The sequence below is a fragment of the Phocoena sinus genome, chromosome 8 (assembly GCF_008692025.1).
Source record: "Phocoena sinus isolate mPhoSin1 chromosome 8, mPhoSin1.pri, whole genome shotgun sequence".
NCBI lineage: Eukaryota > Metazoa > Chordata > Mammalia > Artiodactyla > Phocoenidae > Phocoena > Phocoena sinus.
This window is the reverse complement of record NC_045770.1, coordinates 62,137,353-62,159,332: the sequence shown is the minus strand read 5'-3', so window position 1 is coordinate 62,159,332 and position 21,980 is coordinate 62,137,353. Positions and strand designations below refer to the sequence as shown.

The window sequence follows — 21,980 nt, the reverse complement described above, 5'->3', positions numbered from 1 at the left end:
CAATAGGCAGAGGCCATAAGTGGCTGGTACCAGCTCCAGCTTCCTCTGCCGTTGATTCTTCTCTCCAGGCTGGATTCAAACAAGGGCCCTACTTGAGTCTGGAGTCAGTTCCCACCTACGACGGGCCATTCTGAGTGCTATCTAGTTAGTCAGTGGTGCAATTTAAATACTAAAAGTACACCTTCAAGACCAACTAGGTGTCTGGAAGCCAACTACCTCCACTGGATCTTAAGAAAGAGGACATTACGGCAATTCAACAAATTTGAATGTGTGAAGCAAGGGGTCAGGTAGGGTGGAAGAGACAGAGGGGCAAAGCCTAGTCACTGCTTTCAAGGAAGTGCCTTGCCAGGAGTAGATAGTCATACACTGACTATAAATCAGGGCAGAGGGGGATAAGAACTGACCGGAGGTTAGGGAGAGGGAGAGAGGAAGGCCTCTGGCTAGGGAAATTGTCACGGATGAGACAGCACTTGAGCCAAGCCTACTTACTTAACCTGGCCTCAGCCTCCCAGCTGATGCTCTAGACCTCAACAGGGAAATTAAGTTTTCCTCTTGGCTCCCAGCTCTCCAGCAGGATGGGACCTTCAGCTCTTCTGTCCCAGCAGCTTTCACCTCATACACGCCCATATCTTCCATTCCAGGCGCTATTAAGAACCAGAGCTCAGAACCTCCAGCATCCCTCCCATCGCTGGACTTCCCCTGCAACCATGGACAAGTGTACACTCTTCTACCCTCTCTCATCTCAGTGACCCCATCTCAGAGGGGAAACTTGGCCTATCCCTTCCCTGGTTTGGGGCACCAGTGTTTACAAGGCTTCAGGGGGTCCAAAGACAGGAAAGACAGAAGGACATTGTGACTTCAGAACCATGACAGGTTTCTTTACAAAGTTCGAGTCACGACACGGAAATTTGGAAACAGGAGAAACAGGCCTTCTTGGAATCTTCCCTTGTGATGGAGAGGAGAGGGCTGGGTTGTTCTGAACCACCAACAGACAGAAGAAGGGGGAGTAGCAGATAGACAGACACAGTTAACTGCTACAAAGGCAGGAGGAAGTGGGAATCTGAGGCTTTCTTGGTTCTGCGATTCGGAGGCCTTTAAGAGTGAGTGAGATAATGGAGATGCAGGCATCAGGCCTCGGACGGTGGAGGTGCGGGGTTAAGTGCAGCTGGATACACTGAAGCATGTCCTGCTCCCACCCTCCCCCAAGTTAAAAAAGGCATGAAACCTTGGTGTCATCGTCAAATATTTTATCCCGTTACTAAAATGAGCCTATGTCCACCAACACTTTCTCTAAAGTAGCTCACATCTCATGCCTCTTTCCATTCCCACTGCTTCCAATTGAGTTCAGGCCCTCACCATCACAGGTCTGAACCAGATCCCTATATCCAGTCTCCACCCCATCCCACGCATCTTATACACTCTTGCCAGATTAATCTTCTAGAGAACATCTGCACTTTAATATGTGTAAATGGTGCTCTTTTGTGTATTTCCCCTTTCAAGGCCAGGGCTATAACCTTTCTCCCTCTTTACTACCAGCACATAACACAGAACTTTGCACATAGCAAATGTTTAATACGTGTGTCTAGAGTAAATATATAAATGCCATGGATATAATAGTTTCTGATCATTAAATCTCAGTAGAGAAAATACACATTTACACCTGGTTTCAGGGTCTCATGGAAGTTGAGAGAGGTCTAGGCAACTTCCATTCTTGAAGCTGTCAGTTCATTAAAATCTGAAGAAATAACTGAAAGAGTAATTCAAAAAATTATGTTTTAAATGTTTACATCTAACCAATGCTCTCAACATATAAAAATATATAGCTTAATAAAACTGTGCTTCTCCTAGAGTAATTGCAGCACTTAATCCTAGTGGGCCACTTACTGGAGTTGCGGCCAGTAATGGGACTCAAATTTAGAAGACTCAAATTGTCTTCTTCTTTCAATTCTCTCAGAGTATTTCTGTGACTCTAAGGATTGTTTAATTCAGAGACAAGCTCAAAAGTCTAAATGTAAGGCTCTGATGAATGTGAGAGCTGGGACAAGTGACCTTCCACTGGCTTCACACCATTACACGCTCTACCCAGTTTATACTTTTGCGCTTTGCCATTTCTGTCAGCAGAACACGAGGAAAGTGGCCTGATATTGACGAATGTACTCTGTCAGTCATTCATGAAAATTTCCACTATGTGCCAGAGGCTGCACTAGGGGTTAGATATACAGGGAGAAGCAGAGCAGATATGGTCTTTGAACTCACAGAATTCATAGTCTAGAGGGGGGTATAGGCAATAAACAAACAATCGTAGAGTTAGAAGTAGATTTTAATCCTGTGAAGAAGTGAAAGTAAGGCAACTTGTGGGAAAATAAAGAGTGGGAGGGAGTGGAGGAAAGAACACACACTTCAGATAGGGTGGTGAGGGAGACCTTTCTGAGGAGGTGACACTTTAGCAGGGACATTAAGGCTGCAAAGGAGCCTGGCATGGCAAAGGAAAAGGAAAAGCATTCCAGGCTGAGGGAATAGCATGTGTGAAGGTACCAAGGCAGGAAAAGTCCGGGATACTGAAGGAACCAAGAGAGAAGCTAGCGTAGATGGAATGTGATGAGCTTTTCCGGATAAGGCCTCTTAACTGAGTCCATGTTAACAGGGTCCTCTGGGTTTGTGCCACACGGTGGCCTGGCTGTGAGGTGAGGCCGAGACCTGACAGAAGCAGACTGTGGCAGTATTACACAGGCCTTAACAGACCTGATAAGGAGTTTGTGGTGTGGAAATTGAAATTTTTATAAAGCTGAAGTATTTTAAAGGAAATGTGAGAAGACTTAAAAAAAAAAAACCAGATTGAACTTTCATTTGGGGACATGAATCAGGAAATGGATTAGATGGCCTTTCAAGGTTCTTTCTATTTTGAGGATCCAGGGATTTTCATATATTTGGAGTCCTCTCATATATTTGGAGACCTCTAAAATGTTCTGGTATTGAAAAGTTCTAAAAAAAAAATCCACATTCCCAGGATATTAGGTCATTATACAAAAGGGATTTCATCCAAATTGAAAGGAATTAACAGGAATTTTGGAGGGTTCTAATAGTAACTGAGCTAACCAGAAACAGAATGCAAACATGCTTGATCTTGGAAGAACAAAAGAAAGTCATCCTGACCAGAAACGTTCTTAGAAGATGGAGCAAAGCTCATCTTTAGGACATTCCAAAAGGCGGTGGTGGGAGCCACACATATCCAAGCTGAAGAGGCCAGATGACAGTGGCACTTCCGATGCAAATGCCATGGCTGAAGCTGTGCCAATCGCCATGACAGCGGGGAGGCCTTAACTGGGAGTCTAAGCTTTGTATGCTCTGGGCTGAGCAGGTGTCCAGGGAACTTTGAGACAAGTGATAACAGCTGCAGGAGGGAAGCAGTAAGAAAGAAAGTGACAGCAGTGAGAAAGTAAAGATCATAATGAGAAAGAAGGGAATAGAAATAATAACTAGCAGAGCAGACTGTTTAGAGCCATCTCAGCAAAGAGTATCCTCCCTTTCCCCAAATATGGTATGAAAAATGCTACTTAAAAAAGAATGTTAAAAATGTTCTGGAGCATCAAGGAAATTTCATTCATTTTACCCGCTCTGTCAGTAAAAAGGCTTTGTGTGTGTGTGTGTGTGTTTATAGCACAACCCTAAAGAATTAGAAGACCACACCCTTCTTATTATGGAAAGACCGTGAGTCAAAGACGTGTATTTCCAGACATAACCCATAAAACTAGGTCAGCAGGGGGCTTCCCTGGTGGCACAGTGGTTAAGAATCTGCCTGCCAATGTAGGAGGCACGGGTTCGAGCCCTGGTCCGGGAAGATCCCACATGCCGCGGAGCAGCTAAGCCCGTGCACCCCAACTACTGAGCCTGTGCTCTAGAACCCAAGAGCCACAACTACTGAGCCCGCACGCCTAGAGCCCATGCTCTGCAACAAGAGAAGCCACCGCAATGAGAAGCCTGCACACCACAACTAGAGAAAGCCCGCATGCAGCAACGAAGACCCAACACAGCCAAAAATAAATGAAATTTGTTTAAAAAAAAAAAAAAAAAAAAACTAGGTCAGCAGTAATTTAGATAAGAATGTCTGAAATGCGAAATGATGCAAATTATCAGTATTAGGTCAAATGCAGCTGGAAAGAGTTTGGTTTTCTTATGGTAGTCAAATATTACCAAACTTGGTTTTGGCCATCAGAAGAGAAAATTTAATCGCATGACTCCAAAACTAGAATAAGTCTAAATGTAAAATGCATTTTACAGGGATAATTCCTTCCCTGTCTCTTTTTTTTTTTTTTTTTTTTTTTTTGAGTACGCGGGCCTCTCACTGTTGTGGCCTCTCCCGTTGCGGAGCACAGGCTCCGGACGCGCAGGCTCAGCGGCCATGGCTCACAGGCCCAGCCGCTCCGCGGCATGTGGGATCTTCCCGGACCGGGGCACGAACCCGTGTCCCCTGCATCGGCAGGCGGACTCTCAACCACTGCGCCACCAGGGAAGCCCCCCTGTCTCTTTTTAGTTTTCTTTTTCCTTCTACCCAGTTTGACAAATCAGTGGTGAAGATATCTACAGATTTTAGCTTTACATGAAATCTATTTTTTGATATGCAGGTTACTTATACATCTTCCTAGGATAAACACTGTAATAACTATAGTGCTATGATTGCCATCAATTCTTTAGAATTATGGCAGAGTCCTCAGACCTATAATCTAATAAGAACACAGTACTATCACTCTGTACTGATGGAACCCAGATCAGAAAAATGAACATGCAGAGTCAAACCAGATAGGAGACAATTTCAATGGAGACCCCATCTGAAGGCCCTACTTACTGAAGTACTGAAAGGATTTTATCGTGCGTTTGCACCACTGCACAAACTCCACGGCAGCATCAGACAGAGCTCCAGTTATATTTAAGTCTTAAATCTGAAGAGAAATCCTAATGATAAAATCTGAGGATTTCTTCTAAATCAAATGGCAAACAACCATCCACTTCCTCACGGAGGAATATTTTAGGTAAAGCTCTCTAATTCAGAATTGGAAATGATGCTAAAAAAGCTTTCTGAAAAAATTAAATTATAAACTGTCATATTCCATCCTACTTAACATGAATGAGCAGAGCCTCTAGGATAAACTTGATTAACATAAAAAAGGGTAAAATCTTATTTCTGTTTCTAGAGAACAAATAAAAAAGATGTAAAAAAAAAAAAAAAAAAAAAAACCCAAACTGTGCTTGTACTTTCCAAATAACAGCATATGCTGTTCCTCCAGCTATCACTCAAGCAAATATTTTCATTTTAAAGAAAGCTGCTTTCCGGGTCTCTTTTCCTGAGGTCTCTTATTGAGAGCGAATTTTTATATACGGTGATTCAGAACTGGCTGCTTGGCCTCAAAGCCACCTGTACGCATCTGAGCCTTGGGAGAGGCAGGTCTCGATGATGATGGTGATGATAGCAGCACTGGAAACAAAATGGCAGCTCAGGGTGTGGAGCAGGTGCTAGATGCAGGCCTGGGCAGAGCACATGTGATGCACACGTTACCACCTCATTCTCAAAACCACCTATCACCGTTCCCCTCTCACAAGACGAAACAGAAACAGACAAAGGCTAAATAACGTGTCCAATATCATGCTTGTAGGTAAAACTAGTTCACTGGACCCCAGAGCCCTTGCTTCTTAATCACTGCGCTATATTATTTCTCTACTGCACAAGGGCACAGAGCATCCAGCCCATGGAAAGAGAGTGACAACGGGCCTGGGTACTCTGGAGACCTTGCAAAGCCTGGAGATGGACGAAGACCCCCAGCCAGTGTGTGGACTCTACAGAGAGCCTGTGTGTGACCGCTAGGCTAGGTCAGAGGCACGGAGAATCAACTCCATAGCACTATGAGAGCAGCACGGAAGAGTGGGTAAAAACTTGGGCTCTGGTGTTGTTTGAACCGGGGTTCAAACCCTGACCTGGGTGCTTACCAATATATGACTTTGTTTCTTAATCTCCCAGACTTAAGTTTCTTCTTCTGTGAGATGAAAACGATAATAAGATCCATCTCACACAAAGTTGTGAGGGATAATAAAATAATACACATGAAGCGCTTAGATAGTCCTTGACATGGTAAACCTTAGCAACGTTAACTATTGTTGTTATGAACTAAGTACAGACTAAGCAGTGCTCAGGAACCTAACAGGAATATAGGAAGCATCAAGCTTTCCCATATTCATGTCTCTGATACCTAATGGACATGTGACAGGTTACAGGCTCCTCGGCTAGTCAATGCTACTGCTGCCAAGAGAAGGGAACAGGGTGGTGCTCGCCTTGCATCCAGAAAGGAAGGGGGCATTACTGACCGAGCTGATGAGGTTGTTGGCTCTGTGACTTGGCGCTGTACACGGACGCCATGGGCACAGTTCTCCCGCTCCCCTGTCTGGGTCGAGAGGGGAATGTCAGGGGAGGTGTGGCTGATCTTCATGGAGGAGTCTGGACAAGGGGTGGGAGGGTCTAGGAAGCCCTCACTGTTCTCCTGCTCGTTGGTCTCTGTGTCCATGTAGTTAAGAGGCTCCTGGTTGTTGTCTTTGCTACCAGAGAACAGGCCTCGTTCTCGCCACGGAACCCAGCAGAGTTTCCAAGACACGAAGAGAGACACGCCAAAGAGGGCGAGGCCACAGGCAGTGACCACAAGGGTCAGCAGGCTCACTGAGATATCTGCAAAGAAGCAAAGATCAAAGGTCAGTGGGATTGCTCCTCCCGTGCCCACCCACTGCACGGTGCGGGCGGAAAGACCCTCTCATCCATGCATCCATCAGGAGTGATGGCAGAAGGCCAGGCCGGGCATGCTGCTGGGTCTCCCGACTCAGGCAGGGGCAATGAGGACGCAGGGGCAATGAGGACTCAGGTACGAGCGCAGAGGATGTAACACTCAGGCATGTTTAGAAACAAACAGCCTGCAATAGCAAGAGACAGGGTGCGTTCAGGGGACCAGGAATGCCCTGCAAGTCAACTGAGACCCTGGCCCTCGGCAATGCAAATCGATATTCCGGGAGCAGGATAGCTTCAACTGTGCTTAAAAATTCCTCTGTCATCTCAGAGAGCAGTATAATATAAATTTGGGAATTGTTTAAGTAACATATATATATATATATATATTTTTTTTTTGCGGTACGCGGGCCTCTCACTGTTGTGGCCTCTCCCGTTGCGGAGCACAGGCTCCGGACGTGCAGGCTCAGCGGCCACGTCTTATGGGCCCAGCCGCTCTGCGGCATGTGCGATCTTCCCGGACCAGGGCACGAACCCACGTACCCCGCATCAGCAGGCGCACTCCCAACCAATGCGCCACCAGGGAAGCCCAAGTAACATCTTTTTAAAACAAGAGAAATCAGAGTGCTTTCTCCCCCCTCTTTTTGATAGGAACTTTCAACGGTCTAAGCAAAATGAAGCTCAAGTCCTCCCAAACCCTCAAGAATACCCACCACCTGGTGGTCAGGTGCCCAGGACCCGGGGACGATGGTCATAGTTTGGGTTTTCCCAGTAGCAGAACTGAGACAAGTATTCAAGGGCAAGAGGTTTATTTAGAAGGTGAAGAAAACACACGTAGGGAAGTAGGGAAGTGATCCAGGTAGGAGAGTAGGGAAGTGATCCAGGGGAGTAAGAAAGCAGCCAGTTAAGGGGGGCTTTATCAAGCCAGTTACCACAGTGGGAGGCCAGAGGTTAAGCTGCTAGGGAGGTTCCACACGCTAGAGACCAGGGGACTGGGTTATTTATAACATCAACCCCTTCAGTCATTGATTTGAGGGCAGCTCTCAAGGGGCATTTCTAACCTGCAGCATGGGTGGCAAAGTAAGTTTCTGTGGTCAGAAAATTCTCACATTTCAAATAAATGCAGGGCTGGCCTTGGAGGTCAGCAGGTACGTGCTCAAGTGTTAACGGAGTGGGGTTCTGGTGGGGGCAACAACATCTGCTACGTGGACCGCAGCCCCATGGCCTCAGCTAGGGTCCATGGCAGTGCAGTGTCCAGTGGCTGTGCACCCAACTCTCAGAACAGAGCCCGACCCTCTTGAGGCCTCCACCACCCTACAGTAGAGCCAGGGAAGCTGAGGCATCGACCTGAACTCATTCCTGGCACTGTGGTGCTACAAACTCCTCCCTTTAAAGGACACCCCTAACTGCCCTTGATGGGTTCCATTACATCCTGGAGCCCCAAGGATTCTCCCCAGGTTCTGCCTTTACTGTCCATCATTAATACTTGTATTGCTTCAGCCAAAGTTTTCTGGCTGTCCATTACGTGCCAGGGACTGTGCCAGGCTTTGGAGACACATGGAGAACGTGATAGACACACTCCTACCTTCACAGACTCATATTCTAGTGAAGGAGAAAATGAGGACTCAGTTACCTAACAGCCACGATTTCAACGATCCACAGCACACCGACAATCCATGACATGAGGCAGGCTGCGCCTCTGCTGAGGCCTATGCATGCAAACCCGTCCCGCAAGTCCCTTAGCTACGGAGTCAAGCTGACCCCCTACTGTCCGTGTGCTTTTCAACATGACTCTGAAGGTACTTGATCATTCTTATGACATGATAAAACAATTTCTTCATGAGAAATTGCTCTTGACAGAAAGCCAGCTGCCAGGGCTGGTGATGGATCTACCGTATCTCCTCTACGCCTCCCAGTCAATCTTTGCCCTTGTGGCGAAACAATATTATGTTTCTGTTTGGAAACATGGGGGTTCCAGCTTCAGCATGGGTAACTGAGCTCAAAATCTTTGCTTATCTCATTTCTCTCCTTAAATATCACTGAAATGGGATATGCAAGTTATGTGACTACGGAAAGCAAGTCCAGGTACCTTCTATCCATCGGTGAACGAGTAATGCGGAGGAATTTCTGGGATTGTTTTAAAGGGAAAGCCAATCAGGGCTGAACACTTAAGACAGGCAAATGAAGGGACACTGAGGGAAAAATAAAAATTAACTATCTCAAGTGCAGAGCAAAAAGGGCAGGGATGGGGGACAAGGAACAGAGTCAGTGGGGGCAAAGTACAGGGCCCCAGAAATCACACCTCATGGAGCCGCAACTTGAGGGGGAGGACAGCACGGTTTGGCCACAGGCTCCACGTGGTTCTGAGAGCTCACAGAGCAGGATGGAAAATTTGTCGGTGAAAACTTCCATGACAGGTGGTAGTACTGGGGGCACAGGGAAGCAGGAGGCCCCTCCCAGTTAATCAGGCTGCCACAGCAAACATCGGCCCCCACCTCCTCCAACGAGAGCGCCACAACACAGCGAAACCCCTTAATACGTTCCGTAATCCAAACAGAGGCAAAACCCCCTCCCTACATCCTGTTAATCACTTCAGCACTGTCCTGACACAGACACCACTAGGAGAATAGCATAGGCTGGAGGAGGCATACAGCAGAAGGCAGTAAGGTTCAGGAGTGTGACGCGATAATTACATATTATTATGTACCAAATATTCACTCTTCCACACCATTGTGCCCCCTCCAAGGAAGGAGCATAAATCCAAACCCCCTGATGTTGGTCTTGGCCACGTGACTTGCTCTGGTCAATGAAATATGAGTAGATGTGGCCCATGCCACCTTGGACCAGAGGACTCTTGGGCTCCCACCTTCTGCTGTGAGAAGAAGAGGTCTTAAATAGGGCTGATATTTCAGCCTGGGTGCCATAAAGGAAGACTTGTGGCGTAGGCCCAAAGTCCAGAACGAGGAGCACACTTAAACCTGACACACGGACTGGGGCAGGGCAGAAACTGATCCACAGATCCATGAGCAAAACGTAAATAGTTGATGTTTTATTTAAGTCACTAGGGTCTCAAAGGCGGTTGTCACCATGGCAAAAAGTTGACGAATAAACATGACCATATAATTTATTGTCCAAGACTAAGATACTTTTAAGAGGGAAAAGAGGCGGTATCAACAATCACATCAACAAGAGACTTGACCCAGGACTGTCCAGGACTACGGGCACCCTGCATTTAGAATCCCCCCTGAGCTGTGGAGTCATCAGCTTGGTACAACATGGCCTCTCAGGGTTTACTTGGCGTTGGCAACATGCTAAAAATAAGGTAAATCCTGGGCCCACTTCTGCTAGTAACCGTAGGGCCCTGACCCAGCTCAAGAACGGTTCCAGCTTGTTAGCTGACTCCCAGCTCACACCCCACAAAAACGCCTTGCTCCCAAGTCCAGTCATGGGGGATCCATGAGAGCAGGGGTCTGGTCTGAGCAGGCATTCAGTGTACATCTGATGCAGCCCACCGGAGGGCCCTGTGACCGCTTCTGGGTTTACTGTGAGTTAAGGCTGTGGCCTGTAAACTCCAGGAGCCGCTAGTCACATTCACAGTCATGATAAATGTTTGTCCATAGAGTTACTACAGAAAATGTCTGGCAAATAGCAAGAAGGCCTTTTCCTCATTCACACAAAGGGGCCATGTAGGTGAGCAGGGGGCCAGGGAGCACCTGCCAGGAGAAACCAACAGCGACCCACACAGCCACACCAACCACTAAGCGTAACAGTTGGAACTTACAGCTCAGGGTGCCCTCTACACACTCTATTTGTACTTTTCTCTTTTTTTCAGAAAGAATTACTAGAAAGTGGCTTCAGAGTCACTAAGGCCACACATACCACCCACCTCAGACCCACAGCCTCAGGAAAGGGAGTGGGAGAATCCACTGAGAATCACACAATAGCTTTATTTAGAAAAGGAGTTCTTGCTTAAGTTAGGTGGTAGGTACATGGCCAATTGTTTTATCATTGATCTTTAAACTACATGTATGCTATACATATATATATGTGTGTGTGTATATTCTTTGGCATTTATGTATATTTTATAATAAAAATGGAAAAAACCCCAGCACATAGCGACATCAAAAAGTTATTATTCTAAAGATATTTTTCTGAAGAATAGAAAAGTGTAATTGGTCCTTCTGTCAAAGAGGCAAGAGAATAACCAGCTGGTGATTCGGGGATGAAAGGAGGCAAATGGTAACCCAGTTGTGATCCAGATCCCCAGAGGGGTTGCTGGTTGGGGGTGGCAGTGCATGAAACCGTACCCAGCGCTGCCATGGAGAACATCCCTCCAGGGAAGATGCGGAGTGGGGTACCTGATCGTCAGAACCCTTTTCTGCTGGCTACTAGCCCTCACCACAGGACATGAGGTACTGCAGCACTATCCCTGGACACCAGACACAAGACACCATGACACCCCTAGATCCAGCAGACACCCAGCTGGACACCTATGATTCCAAGGGATCCCTGCAAGCCTGAAGACTTGTTCTGGAATGACCAACATTACTGCCCAAGGAGCACAAAGCTTGAGCACCTACACTGCATATGGACAGAGGAACAGTAGTTGTCCCGCTGAACTGTGAAGCAACGGGAGGAGTGTATAAACTGATGACGACAAAATCATAGGACAAATGGGCCAAATCAGCAACTTGAAAGAGGCTAATCAATCAAGCTGAGTCATCAGAATAAATGGCACGTGACATAAATTAATGCGAGAGGCAAATTAATTCCTACACTCAGTGAGATGTTTAAAATAGTGGCTAAGAGGGAGAAGCATGGTTGCAGCAGTACCCAGAATCCAACATGCCTGAGGTCTCATCTGGTCTAACTAAGAAAAGGAGACTGTAGCCCTAGAATTCCACAGCCAGCCACATTATCACAAGAAGAAAGGAACGGCATTTTCAGCCATCAGTGACTCAGAAAATATACCATTCATTCACCCTTGCCAGCAATACAAGCTACGGAAATTCTCCAAATAAATACAAATTTATGTCGGAATAGAGAACCCAAGAAGGGAAGGGCTTTCTAGATAAGATACGTACTTACATACTATGTATCATAAGAATTAGTGATAAGCAAAGAAGATAGTAAAAAGTGTATTAAATCTGAATAATTGCTGGTTTTGAGGTTATGACGTTTAATGAAACTGTTAAGGAAAGCAACACTTAAAAGAGCAAAGGAATGGTAACTATACACATAAATTCCAACAATTTCAACAAAACGTGGGAGATGGAAAGAGGAAGGAAGTAAAAACAAATTAAATGGCCTACATTGTGAGCAGGGAGAGATGACAGATACTTCAACTCGATGTTGATAAGGAAATATAGGTGCAAATATGTATATAAAATATTTAAGGGAGACTGTGATTCATAATGGTGCATATGCATATATATTTATCCATATATATCCTCTCTTTCCTGACACCCTGCCCCCATTAAATAATATGAAACAAATAAAAAGTATAAACAATCCAAAGAAAATAGTATGGGATGATCAGCAAACAAGGTTTTAAATTTTTTTTTCTGAAAGACAGTATGTGGATGGAGCTGTGGTAGAGGATGCCACAGGTCTCCCCCCGCCCCCCCCCCCCCCCCGCAAAATGCAGAGGGAGATACACCTGAGGGGCAGGCAACCTGGCCCGCTAAACTCACACAGGCTCAGGACACAGACATTTCCAATGTCGTAGCAGCTAAGACTAAGATGTTGAGCTGAAAACGAGGGCAGTGACTGAAAATCTTCACCAAATACTGTCCAGTCTGGCTAGGGAGAAACCAAGGCAACTAGTATGAGAACTAGTGCCCAAGAGTAGAATCTTCCATATTCTTGAAAAAAAATGGAATCCCCTTATAATCCCCTTTAAGTAAACACTCCCTCATAGATACACAGCCTTATGGTCAGCTTTCCTACTGCCTCATTATTAAATATGACTAAACTGCAAAGAATCACTAGCCGTATAGAGAAATCTTACAGCAACATTACCATATAGAAGCAAAAAAAATGTTCGCAGAGGAAAGAGAGAGAACTCAGGAAGGAAACAGGAGCTCTTAAAACATTTCATTCACAGGAAATTCCCACAATGTATTTCCATAAAATAAGGGTGGACGACTAGTAAATGGAATGGAGAATAAAATAAGACAAGCTTCGTAGGGACAAAATCCCATGATTGCTAAAACAAATAAAAAACTCAAAAGAGGGTAAAGTCAGGGAACATGTACCTGAATAGGAACCAAAGATTCAGGAAACTTAGGCAAAACAAATATGTGCTATACAATATGTACCCAGGAAGTCTAATAACTAAGTTTTCCAGAAGGTTAGGACACAGAAGGTGAAGGTAAAAATCATCAATTAAAAAAAAATTCCCTAGAATTGAAGGACCAATTGATAGGGGTCCACCGAGCACCTATAGTAAACTAACCCTACCTTAGGCCCCTTGGAAATTGTGAAATTTCCAAACATAAAAATCAGAGAAAAATCACAAAAGCTTAAGAGACCAAAAATGATATGAACTCAAAGACATTAGAACCATACCGGCATTGGACTTAAAAAATAGATAATGGAATAATGCCTGCAAACTTCTGAGGAAAAATTATGATCAAGTTAGAATTCTATACCCAAACACACTATCAATCAAGTGTGAGGGCCAAAAAAGTCACTTTCAGACTTACAAGAAGTCAGAAAGATTACTCTCCAGGCACCTATCATAGGAAGTTATTTGAGGATGAATGTGTGAGATTAAAATGAGATAGAACACTCCCTCTTGCAAGAGCATTGGAATCACAAATAACTGCTGAACAATCATCGACAGGAAGACACTGGAACTCACCAAAAAAGAAATCCCACATCCAAAGACAAAGGAGAAGCCGCAATGAGACGGTAGGAGGGGCGCAGCCACAGTAAAATCAAATCCCATAACTGCTGGGTGGGTGACTCACCAGCTGGAGAACATTTATACCACACAAGTCCACCCACTGGAGTGAAGGTTCTGAGCCCCACGTCAGGCTTCCCAACCTGGGGGTCCGGCAACGGGAGGAGGAATTCCTAGAGAATCAGACTTTGAAGGCTAGCGGGATTTGACTGCAGGACTTCAACAGGACTGGGAGAAACAGAGACTCCACTCTTGGAGGGCACACACAAAGTTGTGTGCGCATCAGGACCCAGGGGAAGGAGCAGTGACCCCATAAGAGACTGAACCAGATCTACCTGCTAGTGTTGTGGAGGGTCTCCTGCAGAGGTGGGGGGTGGCTGTGGCTCACCGTGGGGACAAGGACAATGGAAGCAGAAGTTCTGGGAAGTACTCTTGGTGTGAGTCCTCCCAGAGTCTGCTATTAGCCCCACCAAACAGCCAAAGAGCCCAGGAAGGCTCCAGTGTTGGGTCACCTTAGGCCAAACAACCAACAGGGAGGGAACCCAGCCTCACCCATTAGCAGACAAGCAGATTAAAGTTTTACTGAGCTCTGCCCACCACAGCAACACCCAGCTCTACCCAACACCAGTACCTCCCATCAGGAAGCTTGCAAAAGCCTCTTAGATAGCCTCATCCACCACAGGGTAGACAGCAGAAGCAAGAAGAACTACAATTCTGCAGCCTGTGGAATGAAAACCACATTTGCAGAAAGACAGACAAAATGAAAAGGCAGAGGACTATGTACCAGATGAAGGAACAAGATAAAACCCCAGAAAAAAAAACTAAATGAAGTGGAGATAGGCAACCTTCCAGAAAAAGAATTCAAAATAATGATAGTGAAGATGATCCAGGACCTTGGAAAAAGAATGGAGGCAAAGATCGAGAAGATGCAAGAAATGTTTAACAAAGAACTAGAAGAATTAAAGAACAAACAAACAGAGATGAACAATACAATAACTGAAATGAAAAATACACTAGAAAGAATCAATAGAAGAATAACTGAGGCAGAAGAATGGATAAGTGACCTGGAAGACAGAATGGTTGAATTCACTGCCATGGAACAGAATAAAGAAAAAAGAATGAAAACAAATGAAGACAGCCTAAGAGACCTCTGGGACAACACTGAACCCAACAACATTCGCATTATAGGGGCCCCAGAAGGAGAAGAGAGAGAAAAAGGACCTGAGAAAATATTTGAAGAGATTACAGTTGGAAATGTCCCTAACATGGGAAAGGAAATAGCCACACAAGTCCAGGAAGCGCAGAGAGTCCCAGGCAGGATAAACCCAAGGAGAAACACACCGAGACACATAGTAATCAAATTGACAAAAATTAAAGACAAAGAAAAATTATGGAAAGCAACAAGGGAAAAACGACAAGTAACATACAAGGGAACTCCCATAAGGTTAACAGCAGAAACACTACAAGCCAGAAAGGAGTGGCACGATATATTTAAAGTGACGAAAGGGAAGAACCTACCACCAAGATTACTCTACCCAGCAAGGATCTCATTCAGATACGATGGAGAAATCAAAAGCTTTACAGACAGGCAAAGGCTAAAAGAATTGAGCTCCACCAAACCAGCTTTACAACAAATGCTAAAGGAACTTCCCTAAGTGGGAAACACAATAGAAGAAAAAGACCTACAAGAACAAATCCATAAGAATTAAGAAAATGGTAATAGGAACATACATATCGATAATTACCTTAAATGTGAATGGATTAAATGCTCCAACCAAAAGACACAGGCTTGCTGAATGGATACAAAAACAAGACCCATATATATGCTGTCTACAAGAGACCCACTTCAGACCTAGGGACACATACAGACTGAAAGTGAGGGGATGGAAAAAGATTCAATGGAAATCAAAATAAAGCTGGAGTAGCAGTACTCATATCAGATAAAATAGACTTTAAAATAAAGAATGTCACAAGAGACAAGGAAGGACACTACATAATGATCAAGGGATCACTCCAAGAAGAACATATACAATTATAAATATATGCACCCAATATAGGAGCACCTCAATACATAAGGCAACTGCTAACAGCTATAAAAGAGGAAATCGACAGTAACACAATAATAGTGGGGGACTTTAACACCTCACTTACACCAATGGACAGATCATCCAGACAGAAAATTAATAAAGAGACATAAGCTTTAAATGACACAACAGACCAGATAGATTTAATTGTTATTTATAGGACATTCCATCCAAAAACAGTAGATTACACTTTCTTCTCAACTGCACACGGAACATTCTCCAGGACAGATCACATCTTGGGTCACAACTCGAGCTTGGTAAATTTAAGAAAACTGAAATCATATCAAGCATCTTTTCTGACCACAACACTATGAGATTAGAAATCAATTATAGGGAAAAAAACATAAAAAATACAAACACATGGAGGCTAAACAATACGTTACTTAATAACCAAGAGATCACTGAAGAAATCAAAGAGCAAATCAAGAAATACCTAGAGACAAATGACAACGAAAACACAGCGAGCCAAAATCTACGGGATGCAGCAAAAGCAGTTATAAGTTTATAACAATACAATCCTACCTCAAGAAACAAGAAAAATCTCAACAATCAAGCCTTACACCTAAGGGAACTAGAGAAAGAAGAACAAACAAAACCCGAAGTTAGTAGAAGGAAAGAAATCATAAAGATCAGAGCAGAAATAAATGAAATAGAAACAAAGAAAACAATAGCAAAGATCAATAAAACTAAAAGCTGGTTCTTTGAGAAGATAAAATTGATAAACCTGGGCTTCCTTGGTGGTGCAGTGGTTGAAAGTCCGCCTGCCGATGCAGGGGACACAGGTTCGTGCCCCGGTCCAGGAAGACCCCACGTGCCGTGGAGCAGCTGGGCCTGTGAGCCACGGCCGCTGAGCCTGCGCGTCCAGAGCCTGTGCTCCGCAATGGGAGAGGCCACAACAGTGAGAGGCCCGCGTACCGCAAATGAAAGAAAGAAAAAAATTGATAAACCTTTAGCCAGACTCATCAAGAAAAAGAGGGAGAGGACTCAAATGAATAAAATTAGAAATGAAAGAGGAGAAGTTACAACGGACAACGCAGAAATACAAAACATCCTAAGATATTACTACAAGCAACTCTATGCCAATAAAATGGACAACCTGGAAGAAATGGACAAAATCTTAGAAAGGTATAACCTTCTGAACTAGGAAGAAATAGAAAATATGAACAGACCAATCACAGGTAATGAAACTGAAACTGTGATGATTAAAAATCTTCCAACAAACAAAAGTCCAGGACCAGACGGCTTCACAGGTGAATGCTATCAAACATTTAGAGAAGAGCTAGCACCCATCCTTCTCAAACTCTTCCAAAAATTGCAGAGGAAGGAACACTCCCAAACTCATTCTACGAGGCCACTATTACCCTGATACCAAAACCATACAGAGATACTACAAAAAAAGAAAATTACAAACCAGTAACACTGATGAATACAGATGCAAATATCCTCAACAAAATACTAGCAAACAGAATCCAACAACACATTAAAAGGATCATACACCATGATCAAGTGGGGTTTATCCCAGGGATGCAAGGATTCTTCAATATACGCAAATCAATCAATGTGATACACCATATTAACAAATTGAAGAATAAAAACCATATGATCATCTCAATAGATGCAGAAAAAGCTTTTGACAAAATTCAACACCCTTTTAGGATAAAAACTCTCCAGAAAGTGGGCATAGAGGGAACCTACCTCAACATAATAAAGACCATATACGACAAACCCACAGCAAACATCATTCTCAGTGGTGAAAAACTGAAAGCATTTCCTCTAAGATCAAGAACAAGACAAGGATGTCCACTCTCACCACTATTATTCAACATAGTTTTGGAAGTCCTAGCCACAGCAATCAGAGAAGAAAAAGAAATAAAAGGAATACAAATTGGAAAAGAAGAAGTAAAACTGTCACTGTTTGCAAATGACATGACACTATACAAAAAGAATCCTGAACATGCCACCAGAAAACTACTGGAGCTAATCGATGAATCTGGTAAAGTTGCAGGATACAAAATTAATGCACAGAAACTCTTGCATTCCTACACACTAACAACAAAAGATCAGAAAGAGAAATTAAGGAAACAATCCCATTCACCAATGCAACAAAAAGAATAAAATACATAGGTATAAACTTACTTAAGGAGGTAAAAGACCTGTAGTTAGAAAACTGTAAGACACTGATGAAAGAAATCAAAGATGACACAAACAGATGGAGAGATATACCATGATCTTGGATTGGAAGAATCAACATTGTGAAAATGACTATACTACCCAAAGCAATCTACAGATTCAATGCAATCCCTAACAAACTACCAATGGCATTTTTCACAGAACTAGAACAAAAAATCTTAAAGTTTGTATGGAGACACAAAAGACCCCAAATAGCCAAAGCAGTCTTGAGGGAAAAAAATGGAGCTGGAGGAATCAGACTCCCTGACTTCAGACTATACTACAAAGCTACATTAATCAAGACAATATGGTACTGGCACAAAAACAGAAATATAAATCCATGGTACAGGATAGAAAGCCCAGATATAAACCCACGCACCTACGGTCAACTAATCTATGACAAAGGAGGCAAGGATATACAATGGAGAAAAGACAGTCTCTTCAATAAGTGATGCTGGGAAAACTGGACATGTAAGAGAATGAAATTAGAACCCTCTCCAACACGATACACAAAAATAAACTCAAAATGGATTAAAGACCTAAATGTAAGACCAGACGCTATAAAACTCTTAGAGAAAAACAAAGGAAGAACACTCTTTGACATAAACCACAGCAAGATCTTTTTTGATCCACCTTCTACAGTAATGGAAATAAAAACAGAAATAAACAAATGGGACCTAATGAAACTTAAAAGCCTTTCCACAGCAAAGGAAACTACAAACAAGAAGAAAACACAACCCTCAGAATGGGAAAAAATATTTGCAAACGAATCAACGGACAAAGGATTAAACTCCAAAATATAGGGAGGGAGGGAGACGCAAGAGGGAAGAGATATGGGAACATATGTATATGTATAACTGATTCACTTTGTTATAAAGCAGAAACTAACACACCATTGTAAAGCAATTATACTCCAATAAAGATGTAAAAAGAGAAAAAAAAAAACTCCAAAATATATAAACAGCTCATGCAGCTCAATATCAAAAAAACAAACAACCCCATCAGGAAATGGGCAGAAGACCTAAATAAACATCTCTCCAAAGAAGACATACAGATGGCAAGAGGCACATGAAAAGCTGCTCAGCATCATTAATTATTAGAGAAATGCAAATCAAAACTACAATGAGGTGTCACCTCACACTGGTTGAAATGGCCATCATCAGAAAATCTACAAACAAAAGATGCTGGAGAGGGTGTGGAGAAAAGGAAACCCTCTTGCACTGTTGGTGGGAATGTAGGTACAGCCACTATGGAGAACAGTATGGAGGTTCCTTAGAAAAGTAAAAATAGAATTACCATATGATCCAGCAATCCCACTACTGGGCATATACCCAGAGAAAACCATAAGTCAAAAAGACACATGCACCCCAATGTTCACTGCAGCACTATTTACAATAGCCAGGTCATGGAAGCAACCTAAATGCACATTGTCAGACGAATAGGTAAAGAAAATGAGGTACATATATACAATGGAATATTACTCAGCCATCAAAAGGAACGAAACTGGGGCTTTTGTAGAGACGTGGATGGATCTAGAGACTGTCATACAGAGTGAAGTAAGTCCAAAGGAGAAAAACAAATATCGTATATTAACGCATATATGTGGAATCTAGAAAAATGGTACAGATGAACTGGTTTGCACGGCAGAAATGGAGACACAGATGTAGAGAATAAACGTATGGACACCAAGGGGGGAAAGCTGTGGGGGGGTGGGGGGGTGGTGTGATGAATTGGGAGATTGGGATTGACATGTATCCACTCATGTGTATACAACTGATGACTGATAAGAAACTGCTGTATAAAAAATAAATAAATAAAATAAAATAAAAATAAAATAAATAAATAATAAAATAAAATTCAAAAATTAAAAATAAAATGAGATAACAGACATAGTGTACAGGGAAAATTGCACTCCTCTCAGAAGACCAGTGAAGGAAGTCCCTGCAAGAAAGCTGAGCGGCAGGCCTGGAGAGGAGCCAGTGCAGCCTAGAACAGGAAGACTGCGTTCTAGAAAGGAGTCCTCCTCAGATAAAAAGGATTTGAAAAGATAAAAATGACAAGATGGAGGGTTTAGTTTTTAATAACATCATCAATTGTCTTAAAATAGCATAAAAAAAGAGAGAAATTAGGAATCCCAGGAGGAAATTTTTAAGGGAAAAATAATCATAGTATTATTTTTCACATATACCTCGACAAAGTATACCTCTTGATTCTGCACTAAATAAAATTTTATGTTCATAATAACACAGACACCATTTATTGATTCTCAACTCTTAGAATCAAGCAATAGATGAAGCATGGAGGACTTAAGTATAGTTGTAGAAGAGAGTGTAAATGTTTCCAACTTTGACAGTTTAAAATTAATAAAAGTGATGTCAAAAATTAAGAGGTAGAAAGAGGAAAGAAGCTGAAGAAAAGGTTACAGGTTGCCTTCCAAAATGAGGGAACAAGAGAAATTGTCTATAGTTGATAGATAATATCTATATATATAGATGTGTTTATAAAATCGAAATATGATTTAAAATATATTAGTTTCAGATGTACAGCATAGTTATTCAGTATTTTTATAGATTGTACTCTATATATTGCTGTTTTACGCTAAAATTATTTTTACATTAAAAGCCATGTGGAGATAGAGCAAACCATTTGTTGGGATGAAAATAGAAGGGACTTTCACTTCTGTGTTAACTTTTTACAATGAGCTAGTATTACCGAGAAAAAAATGAAAAACATTTTTGAAGCTGCTGTAGTACATGAAGTATATGTGGTTTAGCACATTCAGGTGAACTTGGGTCTGTAATCCCCAAACATTGCTGAAAACAGTCCTTATTTAATGCTGCTCCTTGTTTGTGAGGAACAAAAAGAATAAAAATCATGATAGTCATTATAATAATGATAATCTCAGTTCCCCAGCACAGTTTTCCTTCCAAATCAAACCCATAAAAGACATCTACTCTTGTCTGCTCATCTTTGTTCAGACTTTTAGATTTATGAACAAAATATCAACAGACTGACACAGGCTATCAACTTTTTACTTTGCTAACACCGACTTTAAAACAAATAAGTTTTTACTACCGTGCTCATTTCATATAAGAAAGGTTGTTTTAACACCAAATGACATTCCCTTAAAATACTATATTGAGCTTTATGAATAAAACCATTACACTGTCCTTATTTTGTCAATTGCTTCAGAGTTGTGAGAACTTTGTCCTGGATAAATAAGGAAGCAAAAATTGGGAACCACTGTCCTAGTCCCCTGGATGTCAGTCCTGCCCCACTTCTACTTCTTACGGCAACAATATAGCTCAGGGCAAAACAGGAAAATAGAAGACATTTCTGATTCCCACCCCAGCCTTCCTGTCCTGAGCTCTCCCCCTTCAACTGCTCTTCCAACCCTGTGATGTCCCAGAAGACTGGAATTCTCAAAGGGATTATGCTGGAACCTAAAGATTTGGTGTCTGTGTCTAGTCCTTTCACGCCCACAGGAAACTTATGGTGACAGCAGAGAGGAGCAGTGTGGATGCTCAGAATGGATCAAGGTGTTTCCAGGGCAGCCAAGGTAAACCTGGAATCACAATTGAGGAGGGAAGCAAAAAAGATCAGAGCTGGAAAAGCGGTGCTGAGCATTGAGAGTGAGGTAGATGGGACATGAAAAGGGAGAGGAAACTCATTGTCAGAAGTTGGGATGATAGGAGCTGGTCTAAAAGAATGGTGCAAAATGAAGTAAGGCCAGTGGCTCAAGATCACTGATATGTTCGCTAACATATGACTTATCTTTTTGCAAAAGGATTTGAGGCAGCTTTAAAATACAATGCAGCAAAGTAGGAGAAACTTCCCAAGGAAATCAGGGACAAAGAAAAATAAAATTAAAATGAAGGTGAAGTCAGGGGGAAGGTAAATAGCCAAAATGCAAACATGAGGCCTTGTAAAGTTGCCAGAGGCGGCTACAGAATTGGCTCCCAGCAACCCCCTTATCATAGAAAAGGAAGAAATATAACCAATGACATGATTCGGCATTTAAGAAAATGCCGAATTAAGAAATTCGGCATTACACAATTAA

General features: G+C 42.8%; 1 protein-coding gene across 1 annotated transcript in view; it reads right to left on the bottom strand.

Annotated features, from left to right (window-relative positions):
- The window catches only part of SYT9 (synaptotagmin 9), a 187,175-nt gene that overhangs the window by 121,021 nt on the left and 44,174 nt on the right, over positions 1-21,980 (bottom strand). The window contains exon 2 of the mRNA XM_032642080.1: positions 6,355-6,709. Coding sequence (XP_032497971.1) covers positions 6,355-6,709 — 355 coding nt within the window. The remainder of the gene's footprint in view (positions 1-6,354; positions 6,710-21,980) is intronic.